The sequence below is a fragment of the Corvus brachyrhynchos genome, unplaced genomic scaffold (genome assembly GCF_000691975.1).
Source record: "Corvus brachyrhynchos isolate BGI_N302 unplaced genomic scaffold, ASM69197v1 scaffold200, whole genome shotgun sequence".
Classification (NCBI taxonomy): domain Eukaryota; kingdom Metazoa; phylum Chordata; class Aves; order Passeriformes; family Corvidae; genus Corvus; species Corvus brachyrhynchos.
Genome location: NW_008236184.1, coordinates 2,744,151 through 2,766,938, shown reverse-complemented (window position 1 = coordinate 2,766,938; position 22,788 = coordinate 2,744,151). Strand labels below are relative to the sequence as shown.

General features: G+C 39.3%; 1 protein-coding gene across 1 annotated transcript in view; it reads right to left on the bottom strand.

Moving 5' to 3' along the window:
• The window catches only part of THSD4 (thrombospondin type 1 domain containing 4), a 93,376-nt gene that overhangs the window by 15,851 nt on the left and 54,737 nt on the right, over window positions 1–22,788 (bottom strand). Inside the window, exons 3-8 of the mRNA XM_008637052.2 lie at window positions 12,924–13,099; window positions 9,054–9,150; window positions 7,943–8,185; window positions 5,579–5,708; window positions 3,681–3,885; window positions 3,228–3,401 (exon numbers count right to left, since the gene is read on the bottom strand). Coding sequence (XP_008635274.1) covers window positions 3,228–3,401; window positions 3,681–3,885; window positions 5,579–5,708; window positions 7,943–8,185; window positions 9,054–9,150; window positions 12,924–13,099 — 1,025 coding nt within the window. The remainder of the gene's footprint in view (window positions 1–3,227; window positions 3,402–3,680; window positions 3,886–5,578; window positions 5,709–7,942; window positions 8,186–9,053; window positions 9,151–12,923; window positions 13,100–22,788) is intronic.

Genomic DNA, 22,788 nt, shown 5'->3' with positions numbered 1-22,788 from the left:
TATCAAAATATCACAAATCAAGAGCTGTATTGTCTTAGGAACACGAAAGGGTTTTTAATTACATATATAAAAATTCAGTGTGTGCAGAAACCAACACCAAGGAGGTCAATGCCATGGGGCCAAACAGGTGGCCCATAAAATACATAAATACGTCGTGGGAAAACAAGACTGGGGAACACAGCAAGAAGGTAACCAAGTTACAGGCTAAAGCAACATACGGCCCACCCTGGGACAGAAACACAACTCCTACACACAAATTTGTGTGTGCTCTGCAGCTTTTAAAGTGCTTTTTTTATGCTATATTGCTTAAGTTACATTTAGGGAAATGTAAATATATAATTCAGAACCACAGAAACTGTTAATGATAATATAGGTAACTAGCATGATTTTCGCATCAATTAAAACTTTGCAAGGTTTCAGTAAAATAAGAAAACACAAGATCTTTTCAACATTCCTAAATTACACCATGTTCTTTTCTTAAAACAGTGTTAAAGAATACCCTTGTCAAATTTTGCACAAATATGTACTACAGTTATCAAATCCTGAAATTGAACATCTGTTGCCAGCAAAGACAACTGTAATTTTTATGTTGCTCTGCTTTTTTCTTGGTGTTACGCTAGTTAACCAAGGCTATATTGTAATGGACCATGCATCCCATCAATCCAGACAGGGAAGGCTGATCTATCCCTTGCTGAAAGAGGAAGTACGTGCCTAACCAGTATCTGACAGGCTCCTGGAAATCTCTACTTGCTGCATGTGCAACTGTACACATGTACACTGTTTGCAAAGTGGGTTCAGAGAAGGCCTTCTCTTACAGCTGTAACTAAGTTTGAACTCAACCATTTCAAAGTTCCAGAAGTTATGATAAGTTCTTTTACCTCTTATTTCTAGGCACGGCTGAAATGTCAAAATACAATGGGAAAGACTGTTCTGTGGTATTTCCAGCTGGGACTTGAAGTAGGCATGTAATAAATCTCACAAAGAAGGTCTGTTCTTGTGAGATTTCCACCACAGTTTTGCAGACTCAAGAGGTTTGAACAAGGTTTTTTAAAGCATTTGAACTTTTGGCTGCTTATCTGAACCATTTGTGGCTGCTCATCGTTGATCTATGCTTATTGCTGAAGTGTGGCTTAGCTTAAAGTACTTTTTAAGGAATTGTTTGGGGAAATGACACATGCAAAGCCCATACACCTGAGAATGCCCATTTTCTAGCCCATGACAGAATTCTTCTCTTGTTTTTTAATAGAAACACACTCCTCTACAAAGAGAGACTTCTGCTCCTAAGACACAGCCCTTCCAAGGTTCAAGATGAAAGCTAATGGCCAAAGGACTTCGCAAAGCTGTTCACTGCTCCTGTATTTCACTGCCTGCCACTGTAATCACTGCCACTTAGTGTCAGAACATCCGAGTTATGAGGTATGTGTAAATCTTAGGAGATCTTGCATATTCCACCTCAAATCTACTTTTTTCCTGAAATAAGCTGTTTCTTACATCCTCTTTGTGAATCAAACTCCAAACCCACTCCTGGCAGAAGTGATGGTGAATAATGCCAACTACAGTAGCAAGCATTTGGAAGAAATTAATCTGTACACTTATATAAACTGAGAAGGTAACAAAATCCATTCTTTACTCTCCGGCCCTAAAAAGTTTGTGGTAAGAAAAAAACTCCAACATTTTCCACACTACCTGCTTCACTTCTACGTCTCATTTAACACGTTTAAGTAAGCATAATAACATTCTACAGTTATAACCTTCAGCTCAAAAGCTGCTTTTAATTCTGCAGAGGACAAAATATCAGTGTAGAGTAATGAAGAGAATGGTGCTAGAGTTTTCACTGCGATGTCTGTGCTTTATGTGCTAGAGTTTTCACTGCGATGTCTGTGCTTTATGTTTATCTGGGTGATAGCAGTTGGGCCAAATGATGTCTTTGAGGGTAGAATGGATTTAACAGCATTGTAAGAACAGATCTATAAGCAAAAAAAAAAAAAAAAAAAAAAAAAAAAAAAAGCAGAAATAAAAAAAGCACTGCCATTTCCCTATAGAAAAATCTTTGCCCTTTGCACTAATACTTCTGCTTCTCCTGGTATTGTTCTGTCCACAGTATGCAAGAGCACACACAGGAAAAAAAAGTCACACCACCACAGATTTAGCAGTCTGTATTTTTGCTTTCTTTAAAAAACCTATTTGAGTTGTCTAGGGGCTGAAAATTTTGCAGACCTTATAGCAAGATCTGCCTTTTACTGTGTTCTGTGACATAGCAGGTCCCTGCCCTACTTGTGAAGTTCCTGCTCCATCTCTGCATCTAAACCATGTGGGGAAAATCTTCTGAGTGTCCAAACGAAAGCACAACCTGTGAGCCTGACACTCCTGGCTTTCAGAGGCACTACCACAAAGTGATCTAAACAATGAAATCATGAAGTTATGAATGTAATCTTACAGCTTCACTGACAGATTACATTGCTTGTCAAAGCAAAGGGAGATGTAACTGGGATTTTACAGACTGAAGGCTGAACTTGTCTATAGATTAAACTGATACGCAAACACCCACAAGAGGGACCAAAACACCAGGCTTTTCTTAGCCCATGTTTGTAAGCCTCTTAATGAAAACATATAAATATCACACTGAACAACAACTCTGAGCCCAATCATGAAATAACTTAAATTATGACTGGTTTTATTGCTTTCATGCAGAGAATCTGACTCACTGGAAGAAAATTAACCCCAACATCCACATTCACAAAATACAAGAGCCTGAATCAAGCCTGCCTGAGTTTATGAGGTTGTTCCCCTCTTTTCACACCTATAAGATAATTCGTTTATGGCTTGAACTTAAACCCAGACATCAGGCCTCAAATCTGTATCCCTTAAAAAAACAGTGGGAAAATTTTTAAGAGTCTGAATCGTGAGACTCAGAACTAAGCAGAGAAGAATAATAAATCTCAGCACACTCAATATTTTGGAAAGTTCAGATTCAGAGCCAATTCTAAGTCTGGATGTTTGGCCATATACCCACATGCTTGCCCTTTCTATGCATTCTTGTATCTAAACACAAACTCAAGAAGCCCTTGGGATCATTATTTTTTTGTTTGCTTTTGCATGTTTAAAAGACCAAGAATAAACATGGAAAATAGGATTACTCCTTTTATGGCTGTACAGATTAATATTTTTTCATTCTGATGCTCTTGTTTTAGAAGGTTTGGCAGGATAAAGATACTGGGAAGCCTTACCCTGTCACTCCATTCTGTGAGGAACCAGCTCTTGGCACAGGGGCCCATGTCGCAGTTCTCGATATCATTTGGCCGCAGCTTCATGTTACATTCCTCATCATCAACAATGTCCCCAAGGTTGCTGACACACTTCACATCTCGAGTCCTCTGCCCCACTCCACAAGGCACTGAACACTGTAACAAAAGGGAGGTTGCATCAGGACTCTGTGCAGTGGTTTTCCAGGGAGCTGGGACCATACAGCTCATTCACTCCCGCTAAGACATCTTTCTGGGTAGGAAACTGATTGTCATAGTCAAGCAGGAATTTACTGAACTAAGATTTGCTTATTTCCAAGGCTTTTAATATTCCACTTGTTTTAAGCAAAACCAAATTGATATTTGAATGGTGATACCTGGAAGAAAATTCATGTTCTTTCTGAGGTATTCTGCCCCAAATGAATGGATCCTACTCACTGAGGTCCACTCTGTCCTGATCTGCCACTCGCTGCAGATCTTGAGCTGGCAGGTGCTGGTTGTGTCAGGTTTCTCCAGGTGCTGGCAGCGGTACTGCTGCACTGTCAGTGTGCGGTTGGCGTAGATCTGCCGGCACAGGATCTGGCGGTGCTGCATTCCGAGCCCACAGGTTTTGCTGCACTCAGACCACTCCCCTATATCCCAGCTGAAGTGGAAAAAAAAGGTTATCTTTGTTCCACAAAGAATTTCGACCACCGATCTTAACAAAACTGGAATGACATGATTCTGATGCTGGTCCAGAATCCTATAAAATCACACTTTGGTCTCTGTGTGTGCAACAATCCCTTAGGAAGCACCATCGCACACTTGTGTACACAGCCTTCCTGCAGAGGTTGGTAATAATGAGCATGGATACAGATTACACAGTCCATGGTCTCAAGACGTATTACAAACGTTACTCAAGCCTGTAATAGCTGCTTGGTTTTTGGAAGGATCTATCTGTAATATATATTACTGCTCTACTGACACTTCCCAAAAGTTTAAGATGTGCTACATAAAAGTTGTCTGCAGCAAAGGCTCTAAAAAAGGCCAGTAACACAAAAATCACGAAACCCATCCAGGCATTCATTCATCAGTAAAACTGAAATAGCAGACAATAAGCAATGAACAAATGTAATTAATTTTAGAGATTGAAAAAATCTCTAGATATATTCTTCTCATTCCAAAATTTCACTGTATCGATTTAGGCACCTTTGTATAAATACCTGATTTTCAATTTTTTCTTTACAAGCATGAAGACAGACACACACCTAAAGGAAGTATCTGAACTGTTTACACATTTTATTTCAGAACTCTTGTGGATAGCAAGCGCAATCTCTGCACTTAAATATTTACATTTCTTTGTTTGTACTCTTGATACTATCCTGAATGAATATGAATTATTAGAATGAAAAAGGTGAGGAAAATGCTTCTGGTGAGAGAAGACATCTCCAGGAAAATGATTTCAGAAGTTCCTGAGTATCTAATATGCACTAGGAAATTGCTCATCAGATATCTCTGAGCCCGTAAGGGCACTTACACCACTAGAAACTTCCATGGGATAAGGAGTGACCACTTGCTGCTCAGAAGAGAACTGGAGAGTATAACCCCAAGAGAGACAGAAAATTGACCTAAAACAAAGTTGCTGTAATGGCAACTGGGTTTAACCCTTTTCTCTTCTTGGTATACACCCTGGATGAAAAGTCCTTTTGGTTGTTTTTTTAATTTTTATTTATTTTTAAATTTTTGAATATTTAAAACAAGTTGCTCGGCCAATTGCAATTTGCAGTCTCCCAATAGCAAGAGTGATTTCAGAAGGAAACCACACCTGAGCTGGTTGTATCAGTGTGCTGGAAACAAGGACCACCACCTCAGAACCAGTCTTGGAGCCGAAGAACTACTCAATTCAGGGAAGAGAGGTGAATGTACAAGGGGGCTGTTGTGAGCACTGTCTCATCTTTAAATAATGACAATATGGCCACTATAGCACACTGATCTCATGTGGAGTGACAGGACCTACAGAGCCTCTTCTTTAGACAGGCATATGCAGAAGCCTCTCAGTTGAGAAAAATGTACCCACAGAGACCACACAGAGTGTGTCTGCCTGAACAATCACACCCATTTTGAGAAACTGCTACACCTACTTGTTGCCAGGTTCCCTTTTATCTACTCTGAAAGCTACTGCTCCCTGTGAAGGGGAAGAAGGCCACCAACAACTACGGAAAAAAAAATCCACTACAATTTATGACACAAGTGCACTGTACTCAGAAGTTCAAACTACTTTCCTACTTAGAATAGCCTCTTCCACATGCAAAATCTTAATGATATTGGCTTATTTCACTTGACTTAAAGTATCTTACAAAGCTGGGCATGGGAAGAGGTTGCAGGCCTCCTCTTCTGGAATGGGCTTGGTGCTGCTGTCACAGTAACCCTCAGGTACCTCCTCGTGAGTGATTCTGTTGACGCAGTGGAAAACCGGGTACTGTGATCCTGAAATTAAATAGACAATTAGGTAAAGGCTCGCACAACAATAACAGCAGCATCCAACACTGATGCAGAAAGGAAAAGCATGATCTGACAACAGGAAACACAGACAAAGGTTTTATCCAAAATTTCCAAATGTAAGAGCTGACAGGATGCGGTAGCAGTTTCCACACTGAATATCAGAAGATCTATTTGCTCAGTCATCTTAAGTGGAAATTCAGGACAAGAGTTGGTGGCAGTTCTCATGGGAAGCATTTTCACTTTGTAAAAAAATGTAATAGTCTTTTTCTAAGCCAAAGTTTTACTAACGTGCTTTGAAATCTCACAGGTTTACATCAGAACTGTTAATTTAGCTTTCCTCTTCCTTAGGTAGCACGAAAATAACTTTTCTTGTTCTCTTCTTGCAACTTAGAACTTCCTAAGGTTATTTAACTTCGGTGGATCATAAAAAAATAATTAAAAAGCATCATCTCTATTTCTGCATGAAGAAATAAAGTAGAAGAAAACAGAAAACACAGAGAGAAGAAAAAAGTAGAAAGTGTCCTACACTGAATGATGCAAAATGAAAACAAAGCCTTAAATAGTATAGATTTTTTTCCTGATTTTTCCACCCCCTTCTTTGTCAGCCTATATAACCTAGTTTGGCTTGAAATGCCTTAGGGGCATCAGAGAGTCACAGGCGTCTCACACCAAGATCACAAGAAATGTTCATACAGTCTCAATAGTCTCAGGATCCTGCTCTCAAGATCCAGTTTCTTTTGAATTTAACTTAATCAGAACATGCATACATTTTTCATATAATGGGAAAAGAGAAAGTTATTTTTGCCAGTTCTGTTGCTAAATTTCATGGAGTAAATTTAAGCTGTATAGGAGCCTGAAAGATACCCTTTTAATTTTTTTTCTTAAGTCCTACAGTTTTGCCATCTTTATTTTGACTCAGATTTCATTAATACCACTGCCAAGAGTGACCAGATCTCCGCAGAAAGGACGAGGACGAGAACTATGTGCCAATGTCTGTAAAAGCCATGGGATACACAACCAAGATTTCTATGATGGAAAGGAGGGATACATTTACCCTGATGTGTTCCTGCAACTGCACCATAAATTACCTGATTTGCATACTAAAATTCACCTTGAATATGGAAATTCAGTTGATATTCACTGATTGCTGCTAGCCAATAATCAAACACAATTATGGATCCTGCCTATAAGACTTCTATTAAAAGCACAGTGTGCTTAAATGCCAACTAAAATATTTTTCTTTACAAAAGGGCTGACTTCAAGAAGTCTGAATTTTACTGGTTGTATTTTAGCTCTAGTACTACCAAGGAAAAAAGTTCTCTCTTTTTTTTTTTAACTGAGAAGCAATTTTGATTGCTATCACTATTGCTGGATTTTTTAGCTCTATCTGTAGCTGTAACACGGACACTCATCTGGCCTTGGACCAAATTCACAAAGTATGCTCTCAAACTAATTAGGAAGCAAATGTTCTATATGTATATGAACTGGTAACAGTCAGCTGAGCTCCCACACTGGTACATGTTTATTTTAAACCTCTGCAGCTTTTTGGCTATGGTGGTGGGTGGCTATGCACAGTACAAGAGATTTCACTTTTACCATCACAAAAACTTATTCTTCCAAGTAATTGCTTGTGTTCTGCATTATTGAATCTGTGATCACTGTGAATGTCTGACAGCAAGCTTAATCTTTGCAGTATATGCAAGCAGTGTATGCACGACTTCCCAAAAGCTCACTAATTACCAGGCCCTCTCCATCCCTTTTCTGTCCCACTTGTCTCCTGTTAAAACCTCCGATTTCTGAAGTCACACCAGTGCTGCTCCAGCAACATCCAATGAGACAAAGATATATCTGATGAAATGCCTGTGAAAGCCTCCCATGAAGGCCAGAAAGCTGTTGACAAAGACACAAAAAGCACAGAGGGTGTATCTGACAAAGCTGGAGAGGCAAAAGGGAATGGTAAAGAATGCCAACGAATGTTGAGGAAAGCAGCTGTGTATCAAGGGTATGGGAGATAGCAGCTTGTCATAATTGCTGAAATATTTCCTTTCAGAGGCAAATATCATATCTTTCCTTACAATTTATGTGCTTTGTATTTTTAATTTTGCTGTTTCTACTGATTTAAATATAAGCACAGGTAATAGTTGTGACATGACTTTTGGTTGTAAGATAACAGAAAACAGCAGGTCTAACAATGTTTTGTGCACACACAAAGCACTTACCTTTCCCACATGTAGTAGTGCACTCAGTTTTTCCAACCTGCTTCCAGTTGTGTTCTCGGTTTTGTCTTGGTGGTTGCATAGCAGGCACTTGGTTTTCTGGCTGATGAGAAGGAAATCTTCCTGGCTGAATAACTGGAAAAGTTCCAGCTGACTGTCCAGTGAGAATGTCTGCCTCTCTATGCAAATCCTCATCCTCATGACTTGCACTTTCTGGCATTCCTAACTGACCATTCAATGGCTCCCCTGATGATGGACAATAATAGTAAAGTAAAATAATGAGCTTCACATAAAAATATTATTCTATGTTATGATCCACTAATAATTAAAACTGGAACATCATTAAACTTGGAAGTAGCTTTAATCTGCTATGTAGAGACTGCCTAATAACGACCTGCAAAGATTGTGTTGTTTTAAACTAAGATAACCAAATCTTAGCCAGCAAATACATTAAAAACTAAAAACTGAAGAATCTCCAAAGACAACATAGAGTTAACACACCCAGTGTCAAAACTTCCCAAAGCTTGTTTTGTTCCATGCTTTGCATTCTGTGCCTCCCCATGTCACAGCACAGCTGCTCCTCATTATGAACATACCAAACACTCAGAAATTTGTCAAAGCAAGTCACGAACATTAAAACGAGGACCAAATTCACTTGCAAAGTTTCTCCTGTCCTTCAGAACTTCCTAGGAATATATGGAGCACATACCCACAGCTCAGGCAGGAGCTGCCCAGGTTCTTGCTTGGGAAGAAAACACTGCTCTATTTTATCCTCTCCAGTTGCGAGAGGAAAGGGAAACTGTGGAAGGTTGTTTTAATCATCTCAAAAAGAAAAAGACTCTGAAAAATCATGTTCTATTTTATTTCTGAGACATGGTTACAACACTCCTACTCAAAGTAGTAATCTTCCCAGCTAAAGCATAAATAAACCCTGCCAGTTTTAATTCACTGAAGTTAGCAAATCTATGCTGAGTTCTCATTCAACATGTAGGGTGAAATTCTGGGCCTCTCCCACAACAATGGCAGCATTTACTGAATTTAATGGTACAAATTTCTCCACTAGCTTATTAAGTAACAAAATTATGTTTGATAAAAGGAAATGGTGGCATTTTACCTGGCCTCCTGTGAGCAAGCAACTGAGGACTAATGACATTGTCTCCTGGAATGATATATTCATAATGTATACCCGGGTTAGGCTGCTGATGTATCATCTAAAAAGAAAACCAGCCATACATTGAGTTCTTCCACTTGTTATGTTACTAACACTTATATATAAATATCAGCTTGAACCGATCAGCTACATCGGGATAGAAGCAATGGTTAATGACTCTCTCCAAAGAATGCAAAAAGAAGAAAATACAAGTTCCTGTGTTTGCAAAACTGAGCTAGCTTATGATGGCAGAGAAGCTATTTGTCTAAACCTTCTTTGAAAAACCCAAGACTGCCATGCTTGGGGCCAAGGTGAGCTGTGGGCTGTGCCAGCCATAGCCTTCCCCATCAGCAACGTGAGCAGCAGAGGCTCACACCAGGCCTCAGCAGCAGAAGAGATGGTCCTAAGGTCATCAAAACATTCTAAGATAGCAGGAACTTGACAGATGTCTGAGGAAACAAAAGCAAAGAAGAAACAAAGCAAAAAAAAAAAAAAACAAAAAAAAAACAAAAACAAAAAAAAAAACCATAACCCCCAACCTTAGACAGGCAGCCTCCTGCCTTTTGAAAGGTTCCCCAGTGGCCTGAGGAGAGCACCTGCAGACAGCACACACACTTTACTCTGTGCCTATTGCAAAGTCAACTGCTCCTTTCAGCACCGCAGCTCCCTTGGCACCCCACGGAGCCCCAGCAATCGATCAGCTCAAGCTGCTGCTGTCATGCTGCCCTCCCCACAAGCACTGCTCAGCAAATAGCCATGGAGCAGAGTACAAAGGCCCATGGACCTGTTGCAGTAGCTGAAGATTGTCCGCAGCCCTCCTGCATCCTTCCACATTCACTTTCAACTGAATGAAGATGCAATGTAAGTGCAGCCAGAATCCCACTGCTTTACAGCCAGCCACAACTCTATCAACGTGTTCTTTATGAAACACAGGCAGGAACCAGAAGGTTTTCTCCTTTAAATGTGAAAATGAAGCTCAGTGTTTTCAGAATGCTGCTGCACAAGCCCACATGAGCTGACAGGAGCATGATTCTGAAAGCCACTGTTAACTCCAGGTGTGCTTTTTTAAGCAGTTGGGCGTAACAGGACCTGAGACAGATATGACTTTAGGACAGCTTTTTTAAACTGTTAGCAGCACACTCCATTCCCAGCTGAGTTCTATTGCATTGCTGCTGTGAGCCTGAGCATACCCACAGGAGAAGTGCATGGGTGTCATGAGCTGCTTGTTTCACTGCTTCAGCACAGCTCTACTGACATGTATGTTTTAGTCCTGAACTCTCTGTGGGGATTAGTCTGGTGCAAGCCTCACACTATACCCAAAGTACCTTTTAAAACCAAACGAAATGAAATGAAACAAAACCAAACCAAACCAAAGCACAAACAAGCAAAAACCCCAAACAAACCCACAAGCAAACACCAGAGCTTGCCCTGGCTCTTTGGTTCTCACAATCCATGGACCTAAAAGCAAAAAGTCCTGCTATCCTAATGGCCCAGTGACCCAGCACAACTAACGCTTCAAGGCTTCACTAAATTCACATCAATTAATACCAACTAGGGATTCAGACCCTTGTTTCAACTTATGTCAAAATCACTTTTTCCTTGCCAAATATAACCACTGGTTCTCTAAACTCTGTCCCTCAGAGAACATTCACTTTTCTGAACCATCTAATAATGCACTGTCTGCAATATTTTTTGTACGGTTGGGTCCTTCCAATGTCGCTTTGTCATCCAAAAAATACACCCTCTTTGTGGTCCTGAGAGAACCAAGAACTGTGAGCTGACTTCAGCAGAAGAGTACACTTCCCCTTCCAGAACCAGGACCCTGTTCTTTAGATGGTTCCAGGAACAACTTTGCAGTGGTTCCCATGTGATGGTTTTTCCATCACATTTCTTAAAACAACTGACAGGCTTATGTTAGAGAGTGCTTAACTGATTAAGCCCCTAATTAGTATATTGTTCCAGCTTTCCTGCAGGAAAGTACCTGAAATGATAGAATAGTTTTACTTTGAGTTAATGGACCTAAGTCTTTGTAGCAATGTATATTCACACTTGGACAGAATTTGCATCTCTTTTTCTTGTTATTTATAAACTCCTGTAAATCAGAAAGCTTTTTCCTCTACATTTCAGAGTGGAAGAAAGACAACATGATCTCAGGAAAACAGAACAGAAAGCCATTTGGAATTCTCATCTGCAAATCTCTTCATTTTTCTACACAGAGTATAAAGATCATGAGTATAGGTGAATGGAAAATGACACGATTCAGGCACAGCAAGACGAAGTCTGGAAAAAGACATCTGTATCTGCTTATCTACACATTTCGAATCCAGGAGAGAGGCTGTGTCATACTGAGCATTGATTTTCTTGCACCTTGCACTATTCATCTTTATCTTCCCATACTATATTAAAAAAGAGACTAAACTATCATCTTATACTGAATTGCAGTATTCCTCACATCAACCAGAAGCATCTCAGGTGAGAGAGCAGTCAAATCAGAAGTGGCGATCCACAGCAGCAGCCACAGAGCAAAGCTGGTAAAGCTCTTCCCATCATGGCAGCTTTCTTACAGGCACTAAGCCTAAACTAAAATATCACAATATCACAGATCGAAACTTAAAGATTTTTTATGATATTACTTTGGAAATATCTGCTTAATCCACTTCCCGACCCTTTTCTCTCTGGGTCATTATGTATTAGGCATTAATTGGCTGGCAATAAAAACTCAGGGCCAAGCCTCAACTCACAAATCCTGTAACTGCACAGTGACATGAACACTTGAGAAACACAGAGTCTGCACTGCACAATCTAGGAGCCCAATTGTTTATTTTTCTAGGCTTTTGCCAGTCATACATTGCAATCAATTGGAAAAGAAGTTTGGATCTGTTGGACTAGATTATCTTAGAGGTCTTTTTCAACCTTAGTGATCCTAAGTGTTATCATAATTATTACATTGCTTTATTAGACACCATATAGCAGATGGGGAATAATTTTGCCAACGTCTAAGTTTTCCCAGCTTTGTAATCAGGGTAGTTACTATAAATTTTTCTATGAAATTATCCAGCACACTCACTTTTCCACCCCATATTGCTCTCAAGGACAAAAAAGCCACAGCTGGATGAAAGAATCATATATTCAGTTAACCTAGTTTTTCAATAAATGAATTTTACTGTGTGGGAGTGTATAATCTCAGAACACGCCATTTATCTTGGAATAAGTTGTAATTAATTCCAGTTATATTTTTTATTTCAGTATGATGAACTAAAAAACCATCCCATCTGAAGTAAAAAGCTTTTTCAACATGATTTCTTTCTCTCAGACACAATTTGTCTTTTCTTCCTTCCTCAAACAGCCATTATCTGTGGTCTTCCTATCACAGCTTCATATTAAAACTGCCCTGCTTCAAATCCTACATTCTATAGGTTTATGGACCGGTTTCTTTTAAAGGAAACTGAGATGGTGAGAGGCCTTGTCTAGCTTAGGTATTCGCTTCTTCACTGTAAAATTAAACTATGCCAAATTTGTTTCAATAGGAAAGTATCCAGAAAAAATCCAGTCCACCAAAGAAAAGCCCTGGACATTTGTATGCTTTATTTCTACTTTACTGAACAAGTTAAATTGGTTTTACTGGATCAGTAAGGTCTGAGAGAAAAAGGCTTGATTTAAACATCCTGTGATCTGGAGCAAAATGGATACAACCGCAAACAAGTGTAAAATATCAAAAATAGCACTTCAAAATTAAATTAACAAAGTGTTGGTACTGAATGCAACTTTAGTGTTGCGTGTTAACAATGAACAATTTCTTTTCCATCAGGAAGATTAATTTAAATACTAACTCACATAGACATCAAGGACTTCATTTGTTGGCCCATCAGCTAAAAATGACTCCCCTGCAGTGCTGGAGATCTCATTGGGGCGTCTGTAAGTGAACATTGTCCCACCACCTTCGTATCTGCCCGGGCGATCGATGGCCCAGTTCCCATTGATGATGGAGCGTCCCGAGCGGCTCCGCAGGGCTGCAGGGGGGACACAAACACAAGGATTTGGTCAGAGGAAAGCCCTTCCCACAATGGTGCCCAATCAGTTCCCCACAGCTGCAGGGAACACTCTTAGGTATTCCTGACACCAGGGAACAAAGCTGCTGAAAAGAACAGAGTTACATTAGTAGTTGTGGGATAAAACCCAACAAACCAAACACAAACCAATCTCAGAAAACTGTCTCAACACCTTGTAGGTTTATGCTGTAGGAAAATAAACAAAAATCAAAGACAGCTTGGAAACCCTTTTCAACAGTTTCTCCCAGGTGGCCACGTGACTCTCAGCCAGCCAGCAGCACACACAACTCACATGGATGCCAAGGAAGTGGTTTTCCTGCACTTTCTTCCCATTGCATGGACTATTTTGTGAGTTAGGCAGAACAGAACACAGAGGCAGATACAGAAAATCAGTGCATTACACCAAACAATTTAGGGGCACATGAATATCCTGAGTTGCCAAATATTCCTGTTATTCTTCATGAAGACTTGGCTGGTCCCTCCACTTCCTTTTCAGAACATTATTTTTTTGTCAGAACATCTGCAGAGCCCTCACCTGCAGCACTGCTTGGAGTGCTGAGCCCTCTGAAAATGCCAGTAGGATCTCCTGCATAAAAAAAAAGTGACTTGCAAATCAGATACTAGCCAGGGACTGATAAAATCTGGATTCAGTATCCTGTTGGGCAGTGCACTCCCTTTATTATGGGCAAATCAGTGGGTTGGTGACATAGGGGCCTCTGTTCCTTCTCATTCCTACTTTCTTTATCTGTCTGTGACTATAATTTTCAATCCTTAAAGTCAGAAACTCCTGCCACATACATGTGCATAATTTATGCATTATTACAGTTGCATTATTAAAAAACAACAATAACAACAAAATATATATAGAGGCTGAAACCCTATCAGACATTATTTAACTACAAAGGAACGACACAACCCTTTCTCCAAAGGCTCTAGATTTTCAATTTTATTACAAAAGAATTTGCTTTTAAATAAAAACTTTAAAAGAAACAACAAAATCTAGTAATACCCTTGGCTGTATATTGCTTGGTAATTTGCTTTTTAAAATGCAAATTCAAGGTACAGGCTTTGAACTTAAAAAAAGTTAGGGTCAAGGACCCAGTTATTCCAGAGACTGCTTCTGCTTTGCCCTGTCTCAACGACTGTGACACTCAGTTAAAATGCTTTCAACGTTATACACAACTATTTATGCTACTGGGAAAAACTTACATGCGTGGCCTAAATGACAGGAAATTAAATTTATGCCACTAATTCCAAAGTAATACACATAAGAGAAGAAACTAAAATTGTTTGTACATATTCCAGACATCTGAATTAACTTAATTAATCAATAAAAGCAGTCTTTCTGCTTTTGCTGCAGGACTCAGAACAGAATGTCCCGTGTGAAGGGACAGTGTGACACTGCCAGTGTCCTTGACTTGTTAGGTTGTAAAATTCAAAGTCTTTTGACTTGGAGGGGTTGCTGCTGACTACCCAACTATTTATAATTTGCTTAATATTGATGAAATATTTTTATTGAAGCAAAAATGTAAATTAATTTAATGGCTTTGGATCAGACCCTGCAAATGTATTCACACACTTTGAACTTTTATTTTGCTTAATGCTACATGTTTATTTTCCCAAGACCCATCATACATCCACTTGCTTCCCAGGTCTCATTTACTGACATGCCAACAAAACAGTCTCTGTACTGTGAACATTAGTTGAAAAATATTTTATACAGTATCAGCCATGGAAATGGCCTCATCAGTACTCATATAGTGCTGAGAGGAAAAATTAAAGCTAAAAAATATTACATACAGGTTAAATATGAAATCCAGTCACATTATTTACTTGCTATTTGTACGCTATTTACAATTTGTTACTTTTTAATTCAAACAACTGTGGATTAAACACTTCTGCAAAATGCATTGGAGACTGCTTTTACATTGGTTTATTAATGTGGAACACTTCCTTAACTTTATGATCTGAGTATTTTTTCTTAGATTGATGCTAAACAAGTAAGATAAATGAATCATCAAGAGCTCAAGAAAAAAAGAGAGAGCTGGCTAAGATTAAATTGTTATTAATAATGAAGCTGTAGAAAGATGGCTGTCTGAGAAACTGAGTGCACATTAAACTTTCATTTCAAATCCATCATATGACAGATTTGAAAGAGGCCTCTCCATAAAAAGGGAAAATGTGCCTTTTTTATGTTTTGATCACTCTGCATCCACCACCTCAACTCTGCCCTCTGAAGAATTTTTATGGTACTAATATTTTTAGCCAAAGCATGAAAGATTATGAGAAGCTTTACCATTAATTCCTCTTGAGGAATTCTGCATACAGGCTGCAGCTCATTTAATTTATCTTTCATCTTGGAAATGGCTTTTAACTAAAACTGTATTGTTTACAGTGGCCTTCAATAATGTTTTGCACTGGTGATATGGAGTATTTCAGGATACAAATTCTGATTACCTTCTCCATATTAACAGTTTGATATATACTGTAAGTGTCTTGCTGAATGACTCCTATTCTTCTAACCATATCTGAAGAGAAATATTTTAGGTGTGGGTGTAGTACCTCACTATTTGCAGTATATTTTCACCCAAAATAGGCACAGTACCAATAATAACATGAAACTCTTAAATCTGGCAACAGCACTAATATGGAGAGTAATACAGTATATTTTTCTGTCCTAAGGCTCTTCTGTCTGGGAGAACAGTGTCCTAAGTCCTACTTAATTGCTTTACAAGCCATAATAAGGCTGCAGACAGACAGAATTGAAATTCTTTCCCATATATTAAGTGTCTCACATTTGGTCCTGACCCAAAGAGAGTGAAGCAGGGAGTAGTTCCTCACTCTGGGAAGAGGCTGCAGCCTTGCAACTGTGGCCAGTGGGAATCCAAACCAAGGTGTGGCTGCTGAAGTCAATTGCAAATGTCTTACTGGTGATTTAATCCAGAGAACCCTGACAAGCTGCAGATGCACTCCAGGTGCAAGTCAAAGATTGAAAAGACATCATAAAATGTTCTTTGATAAAGGTCCTCAACAAAGGCACCTCGAACAGGAGAGTGTGTGAGATGGATGGGGCTCTCAGGCTGCATTTGCTTTGCAGCTGCCAATTAAAAACCAAACCATCTTACAGGCAAAGTGCAGCAACTATCTTATTTTTACATAAGCACAACCTTTACTTGACACATCACATTTGAAGCATTTTTTAAAATATTTTATTTTAAGAAGCTTTTAAAAATTTCATCCTGTTGCTTTTTAAGTTTAATTCAAATGCAAGAATGTCTTGGCCATATCAGCTTTCTGTAGAAACAACACTTTCCCAGCACCTTTAAAGAAAGTGCCCAGATACAGCTACAGTAAATAATAAGACTGCTTCTGAATAAGCACTTCGATGAGAGAAGTGAAAGAAACATGCAACTTCTACTGTGTATCTTTCCTGCACAAAAATACATTATATGGAGCTTTCAGAGACAAATCTAAAATATTCATGTACTGCTTTATAAAAATCAGTGCAGGGTGGTGTATCTTGTATGACATGACTAAACCCCACAGATACCCTTTGGTGACATCTCCTGTAATATAAGTCAGTTGGCTTAATGGTACAAACCATGAGGAACGTAACAGCAAAAGAAACTTGAAAGGGAGGGGTTTGTTGGGAAAATCCAGCAAAGAGAAAAGTCCAGAAAATGCACTGAGCTGGCCTTTAACTCTGAGCAGCCACACCTAACAGCCTGTTGACCAGCTGCCACACCAGCGTAACTCCTAAAACCAGTGGCTACTTCTGATTGCACATAGATTGTAAAACTCTCTTCTCCAAAAGTACTTGAAAACAATCCAGACATAAAGAAAACCAAAAAACCAAACCAAACCAAACAAAGCACAAAAAACCCCAACCAAACAAAAAAAACCATCAAAACCCCCAGCTATTCAGTGTCACAAAACATAGCTTGCCTTCAGGCCTGTCAGCCTTGCAGGATGGAATACACAAGACCTGTTAGGTCAACGAAGAAAGAGCACATGGACCACAATCTAGAAACACTCTAAGTCACAGGACACAGCTTCTAGCTACTTTAAAATACCTTTGCACAATGAGGAAAAAAGCCATATGCCTAGAAACTCCACAATGAACAGTTTTAAAATAATGAAATATTCATTAGTTCAAGTGGATTCTCAAAAAAATCCAGAAGCATAGATATTTGCTTATTATTAGAATACACCTTAGTTACAGAACATTCAAGAGAAATTTGGCACACTTCTCATTAACTGAATTATCTATTTTTTGCCTCTGAATTTTTGAATTCAAACTCCTATTGAGGTCATGCAAAGCTCCCACGGGAGTCTGAGCTTAATTCAAGAAATATGAGTAGGGCTAAGATCTCATGATCAGCAAGAGTCAAATGATTTTAACAATCTGATCCGACAAACACCTTATTTCAGAGCCAACGGAGGATATTAGAAAATGGTCAGCAGATCACTTACTGGCCCTAAATCAGGATCCAGTGTCTCTGCAGGCTGAACACCTTTACTTCTTGCACGGTATTTAGTTTCTTCACTGGCAACCAAGACAGGGTAAGGGTACAGATCTGTAACAAAAGTGGGGCATCTTCTAACTGTGCATAGCTGAGGCCCAGGGTTCATGAATTTCCAACCATTTTGGAAGTTCAAAGCCATTACTGGTCACTTCAACTGTGTCAGAAAGGACATGGACCAGAGGGTGGGACTCTCCACTAAGAAATGCTCTATGATCTTACATAATCCTAATGCAAAATAGTATTTTCTAATACAAACTTTATAAGACAAAAGTCCCCCAGTGTATGTCTCCACTATTCCTCAATCCAGGAAGGACCAGAAACAAACATAACATTAAATGTCTCAGCATGTGTTTTTCCTGACTGAAACCAGGAGTAAACTGGATCCTGTGGTACTTCCAGTTCTTTTTCAAAGCCTAGGAATCAGAACTTCCTGCACAAGTATTCAAATTTTAGGGACTTATTCATGTATGGATCTGCAAAGCATCTGAGATTTTGGTTGTCTGTCTTTCTGTACAGTTACCCCATAATATAGACCCCTATTCTTACTAATCTTACTCATTTTTTCACCTAGTAGAAACTATAAAATCTGCTTTGTAGAAAACCAACAAACATCTTTGCTTACAGCTTTGAATAGCTTGGGGTTATCCTTATTTTGTAAAGGTACTATTGCATTTATCCATGAACTGAGTAGCTGTCATAACATTGCAAATTAAATATGACATATAGTATTTATTGCTAGCATTAGCATTCAAGCAATTGCTTAAATATTTTTATAGTAGATACTAGATAAAAGTACCAGATTTCCAACACTATTACAAGGAAATGATAATGCAAGTATAGTATTATTTCCAAGGAAAGGTTTGCAGTTTTCTTTCTTATCTAAAGTATTAACAGTAGAACTTCACATCAACAGCATAATCCTGCTCAAGAAGTTATTTAGATATTCTCCTTAAGGAGCTGTCATATAAAAGAAATCCTGCTTCAAAGGGGGATAAATTTGAAACAGTGAATTCCATTAAACCAATTTTGCCAAGTTTGTCCTGAGGTCCTACTTTGGCAGGTTTTATCCCCCCACCATGACAGTGTCAAAAAAAAGCAAGAGATTCCTATTCTGTTGCCTTGGGTCTAATTTACTGTTGTTTCAGTTTTGAGAAAGCAGACATCTTCTGGATGCATTTCCTAATGATTATGAGAGCAGCAAATCCCACTTGCTTTTAAAAGATTCCTGATTTTTTTTTTACCTGCAAAAAGAAAATACTATTTACTTGCTTAAAGGTAATGGTTTTGCAGTTAATCACTGCAAACAGAAATGCTCCTTTTCTGCACTGCAGCAAACAGTAATTTTCCTTTTGGAGGACTCACTGAACTATCGCTCTCCAAATTCCCTCTGCTGGTGCAGCTTCCACTTCTCTCAGTTGTGCCTGCTCCTTTTTTCTGCTTGACTCCAAAAGCCCTGTTGATGAATCAGCTCAAGGAAAATTCTGGGGCAGCAATGCAGAACAGACAATTAACTACTGCTGCAAATAAATATTATAGGCTTTGAGAAAAACCCCCAGATTTGTCCTCTCTGTTCAGCCCCAGACACTACAGCAGGGTTGAAGTCTCAATGGCTTCAATAAAATCCCCAAAGAAAGATCATGTTACCAAATCTTGAGCTTCTGTCGGGAGAGGATGCAGGATTTCCCCATGTTTTTTTAGTAGTCTTCCCTGATAGGTATTAATAAGAACCAACTGAAACAAAACCACATTAGCTAGTCTAGGCTTCCTCTTCTGTCTTTTTGGTGAGATGAGAAGCAAAATGCAGGAAACCCCCTCTTTGGCTACAGCATTCTCACACTGCAACTCCTGAGACTTTGGCACACAAGGTACTGCAGAATACACACACAGATATATGACCTGACATTTGCAAAATGAGATCATATGGCATTTACTGTGCTTCAATGTCACTGCTGCTCTCCCACACATCACCCTCAATCCCAGTGGGAAGCAGCATGCAACACTGAAAAACTAACAAGGGACCTTTGGAAAACCCATATAAACAGTGGTGTTACTCAGGCAGTGAATGTTTTGCATCCTATTACCCAGCTGCTACACTAAGACTCTAAACCTATGTCTGTGTACAGCCTGGAGCTTTGGGAACAAGGAACTCATGAAGCAGGTTTGATGATGCAAGTAACAAGGTTCATTAAAGCAGCATTTCAGCAATTTGTTAATTCTTCCACTGCAAGGCATAAGCACCCCTTATGAATTGCATCTTGGGTTTCATTTTCAGTTTTCTTCCTATGACTGTTTGCCTTCTTTAAAATTGCTCTCATAAAATGCCTTTTCCCATTTTTCAAGCAGGTGTTCTTGAGTGATGGATGACTTTTAATATTATTATTCATAAGTACAAAATTAATAATGCTTACATGACTCCCATGCTTTCCATGGGGACTAAGTTATGCCAAGGCAATAACTCCGAATGTTGAGATATGGCAGAGAATTAGGGAACAGTCTAGAGTATGCTTACCCAGATCATACAATTAGTTTCTAAAAGCATTTATTGGAGGCCATACTAACATTTACCAGGAAAGCAAATGAAGGAATAAGAGGAAATAACAGGGATGAAGTTCATCCTTAGGCCAGTGCTATGTTTATGAGGTCTCCAGCACAAAAATAAACCTGCCTAGGCCTCTTTAGCATGACAGGCTTTATGAAAGTCAGGGAAGTGTGAAGGCATTAATGCTCCATGCTGTTCATGACATATGCAAATGTGGGCACTGCATCTCACTAACCACCACAATTAAATATGCAACAACCCAGTTCTTCACCACGGGTGTTTCAATGCCTACTTTGTATCGAAGTACGGACTGCAATGAGTAAAGAAGTCCTGTTAGAAGTAGGTGTTTCAATGCCTACTTTGTATCGAAGTACGGGCAATGAGTAAAGAAGTCCTGTTAGAAGTGATATCAGTCCTGAACAGTTAACTGTGTTTTGTGAGGAGTCTATTACAGCCCCCTATACTGGGGGGAAGTACAAGACAAGCTACCAGAAGGCCAGTGCAACACTTGCTGAAGGTATGAATCATTCCAACAAAAACTGAAAATGAGCAGATTCCATTATTCTGCAAATGACCAAATATAAAAGGAATTACACAATTGATACACACAATGATAGTACATGGTAAGAATTATGAACTTTCCATTTATTTTTACATAGCCATTCTCTATAATTATATACCTCAAATACACTTTAGTAAGTACTACTAAAATAATCTATAAAAACCTCTCTCTCTTTTAACTTGCACAAAAATTTCCCTTGAGTTGAAGGGGTAGCAGTAATTGACTAAATTCCCAACTCCACTGGAGTCTATGTAAATATTCTGCTTTACTTGTATGTAATTTTACCACTGCCCTGAAAATACAGAAGAGGAAGGACAGAAGGGCTGGCACAAAACATAGACTGAGAGAAATTAAATGTGAAGAAAAAGACAGCACTCAACCCCAGAGAACTGGAGTAAGAATCATGCATGTCTTGTATCTGTACAGATACCATGTTAAAGGTACAGGCCATTGCATATCTACTGTTTTGTTTTGGGAAATGTAGCACCTCAAAAGGAACTCCTGGGGTTCAGAAGACTCTAGAAACCAATCAGTAGGCTCTAAAGTCATAATTGCAGGGGGGTTTTTTAATATAGAAACTTGAAACCCCTTTTCCCATTCTTACTTATACATCCTTAATTTCTTTCTGTAAAGAAGGCAGGAGATAACTGAGGTTACAGTTTCTAAGAGGTAGTCTCAGAACTTCAGCTCTTACAGGGCATAATTAGAATTTTTGTCTAAGCCCACTGAAAAAGCAGGGCTTGAATTCTCAACAACATATTTCCTACCCTACCTCAGTAACATCAGGAAGTACTCTCCACTGGCAGTAGCTGTAAATCAGATTTAGAATTAACAAACAACATTCAGGACTAGTAGTCTCCAGCAGGCATACATTTCCAATGTAGCATGTGATATTTTAACTATGCACCTCCAGCTGAATCTGCAGATGACAGTATTTGGCTTAGTTACATAATTTCAGTTAGAATCTGCTTCTTATATTTCAGGAGTTGATCAGACTGGCTGCTAATGGCTCTGAACATGATAGCTAAGCCTTCTGGCACAGTTCAGCTGCACATTAGTGAACCCAGCACAGAAACTCAGCACACATTTGGCAAAAGTCCTTTGGGTAGATAAATGCAATTGAATTATCTTCTAATCTAGACACTACTTCAGTCAGAAGGGCCAGATTAGTGAAATGCACGTGTAAATACCCCACTCTTTTCTCCAGCTGGCATAACAAAAAGTGTTTTGTACCTCCTTGCACTCCTGACAACTGCCAAGAATTGGAATAACTGTATGACAGCTAAACTAAACCAGCAGATTGTGACATCTCTGCAGAAAAAACCACTCTTATCTCACAAGAATTAAAAGCTGAAGTAGAAACTGCTTCTTTTGTTTGCTAAATAGCTTTTGTTCCTTGCTATGAAAAACTGGAGCTACATGAATACTCCTAAGCTGTTTTGAATTTCAAGTGGAATTTCTCAAGAATTTTGGATGCTCTGTGTGGTAAAGTTAAACACTGTAACGCAAAACACACAGATCTGTGCTCTGCAAAGCACTGTTGGGTCCCTTAGCTCAGACATGAATTGCTCTGGCCCAGTGTCTGATATTGCCACTTTCTGGGGGGCTTTAAGACCTCATGGCTGATTTCAGGCAGGGCTGACACAGATGCTGAAGTCCCAAGTACAGTCAGGTGTGAGTGACTGCCGACACTGGCACGGAGGAGAGATCTGAAGTGGTTTTCCTGTCCTAGAGCAGGGTGGAGCAGGAGCCCACAGTGTCTGTGGGGCCAGGCAGCCACTGGCCCAGCAGTGCAGGCAAATCTCAGACTAGCACATAGGGGACATCAGGGCACGGGGACTGAACAGCAAACAGAGACAAGACTATGGGTGGGAGAAGATTGGCTTTGATTAATTTAGTGGCCTTTATGGTAAGGATACAGGTGCTTTGATTAATTCAGTGTCCATTAGAGTAAGCACATGGGCCACAAACTAAAGCAGACAGACTGCCCATGTTCAGCCCTGAAAAAATCATTCAATTCTTC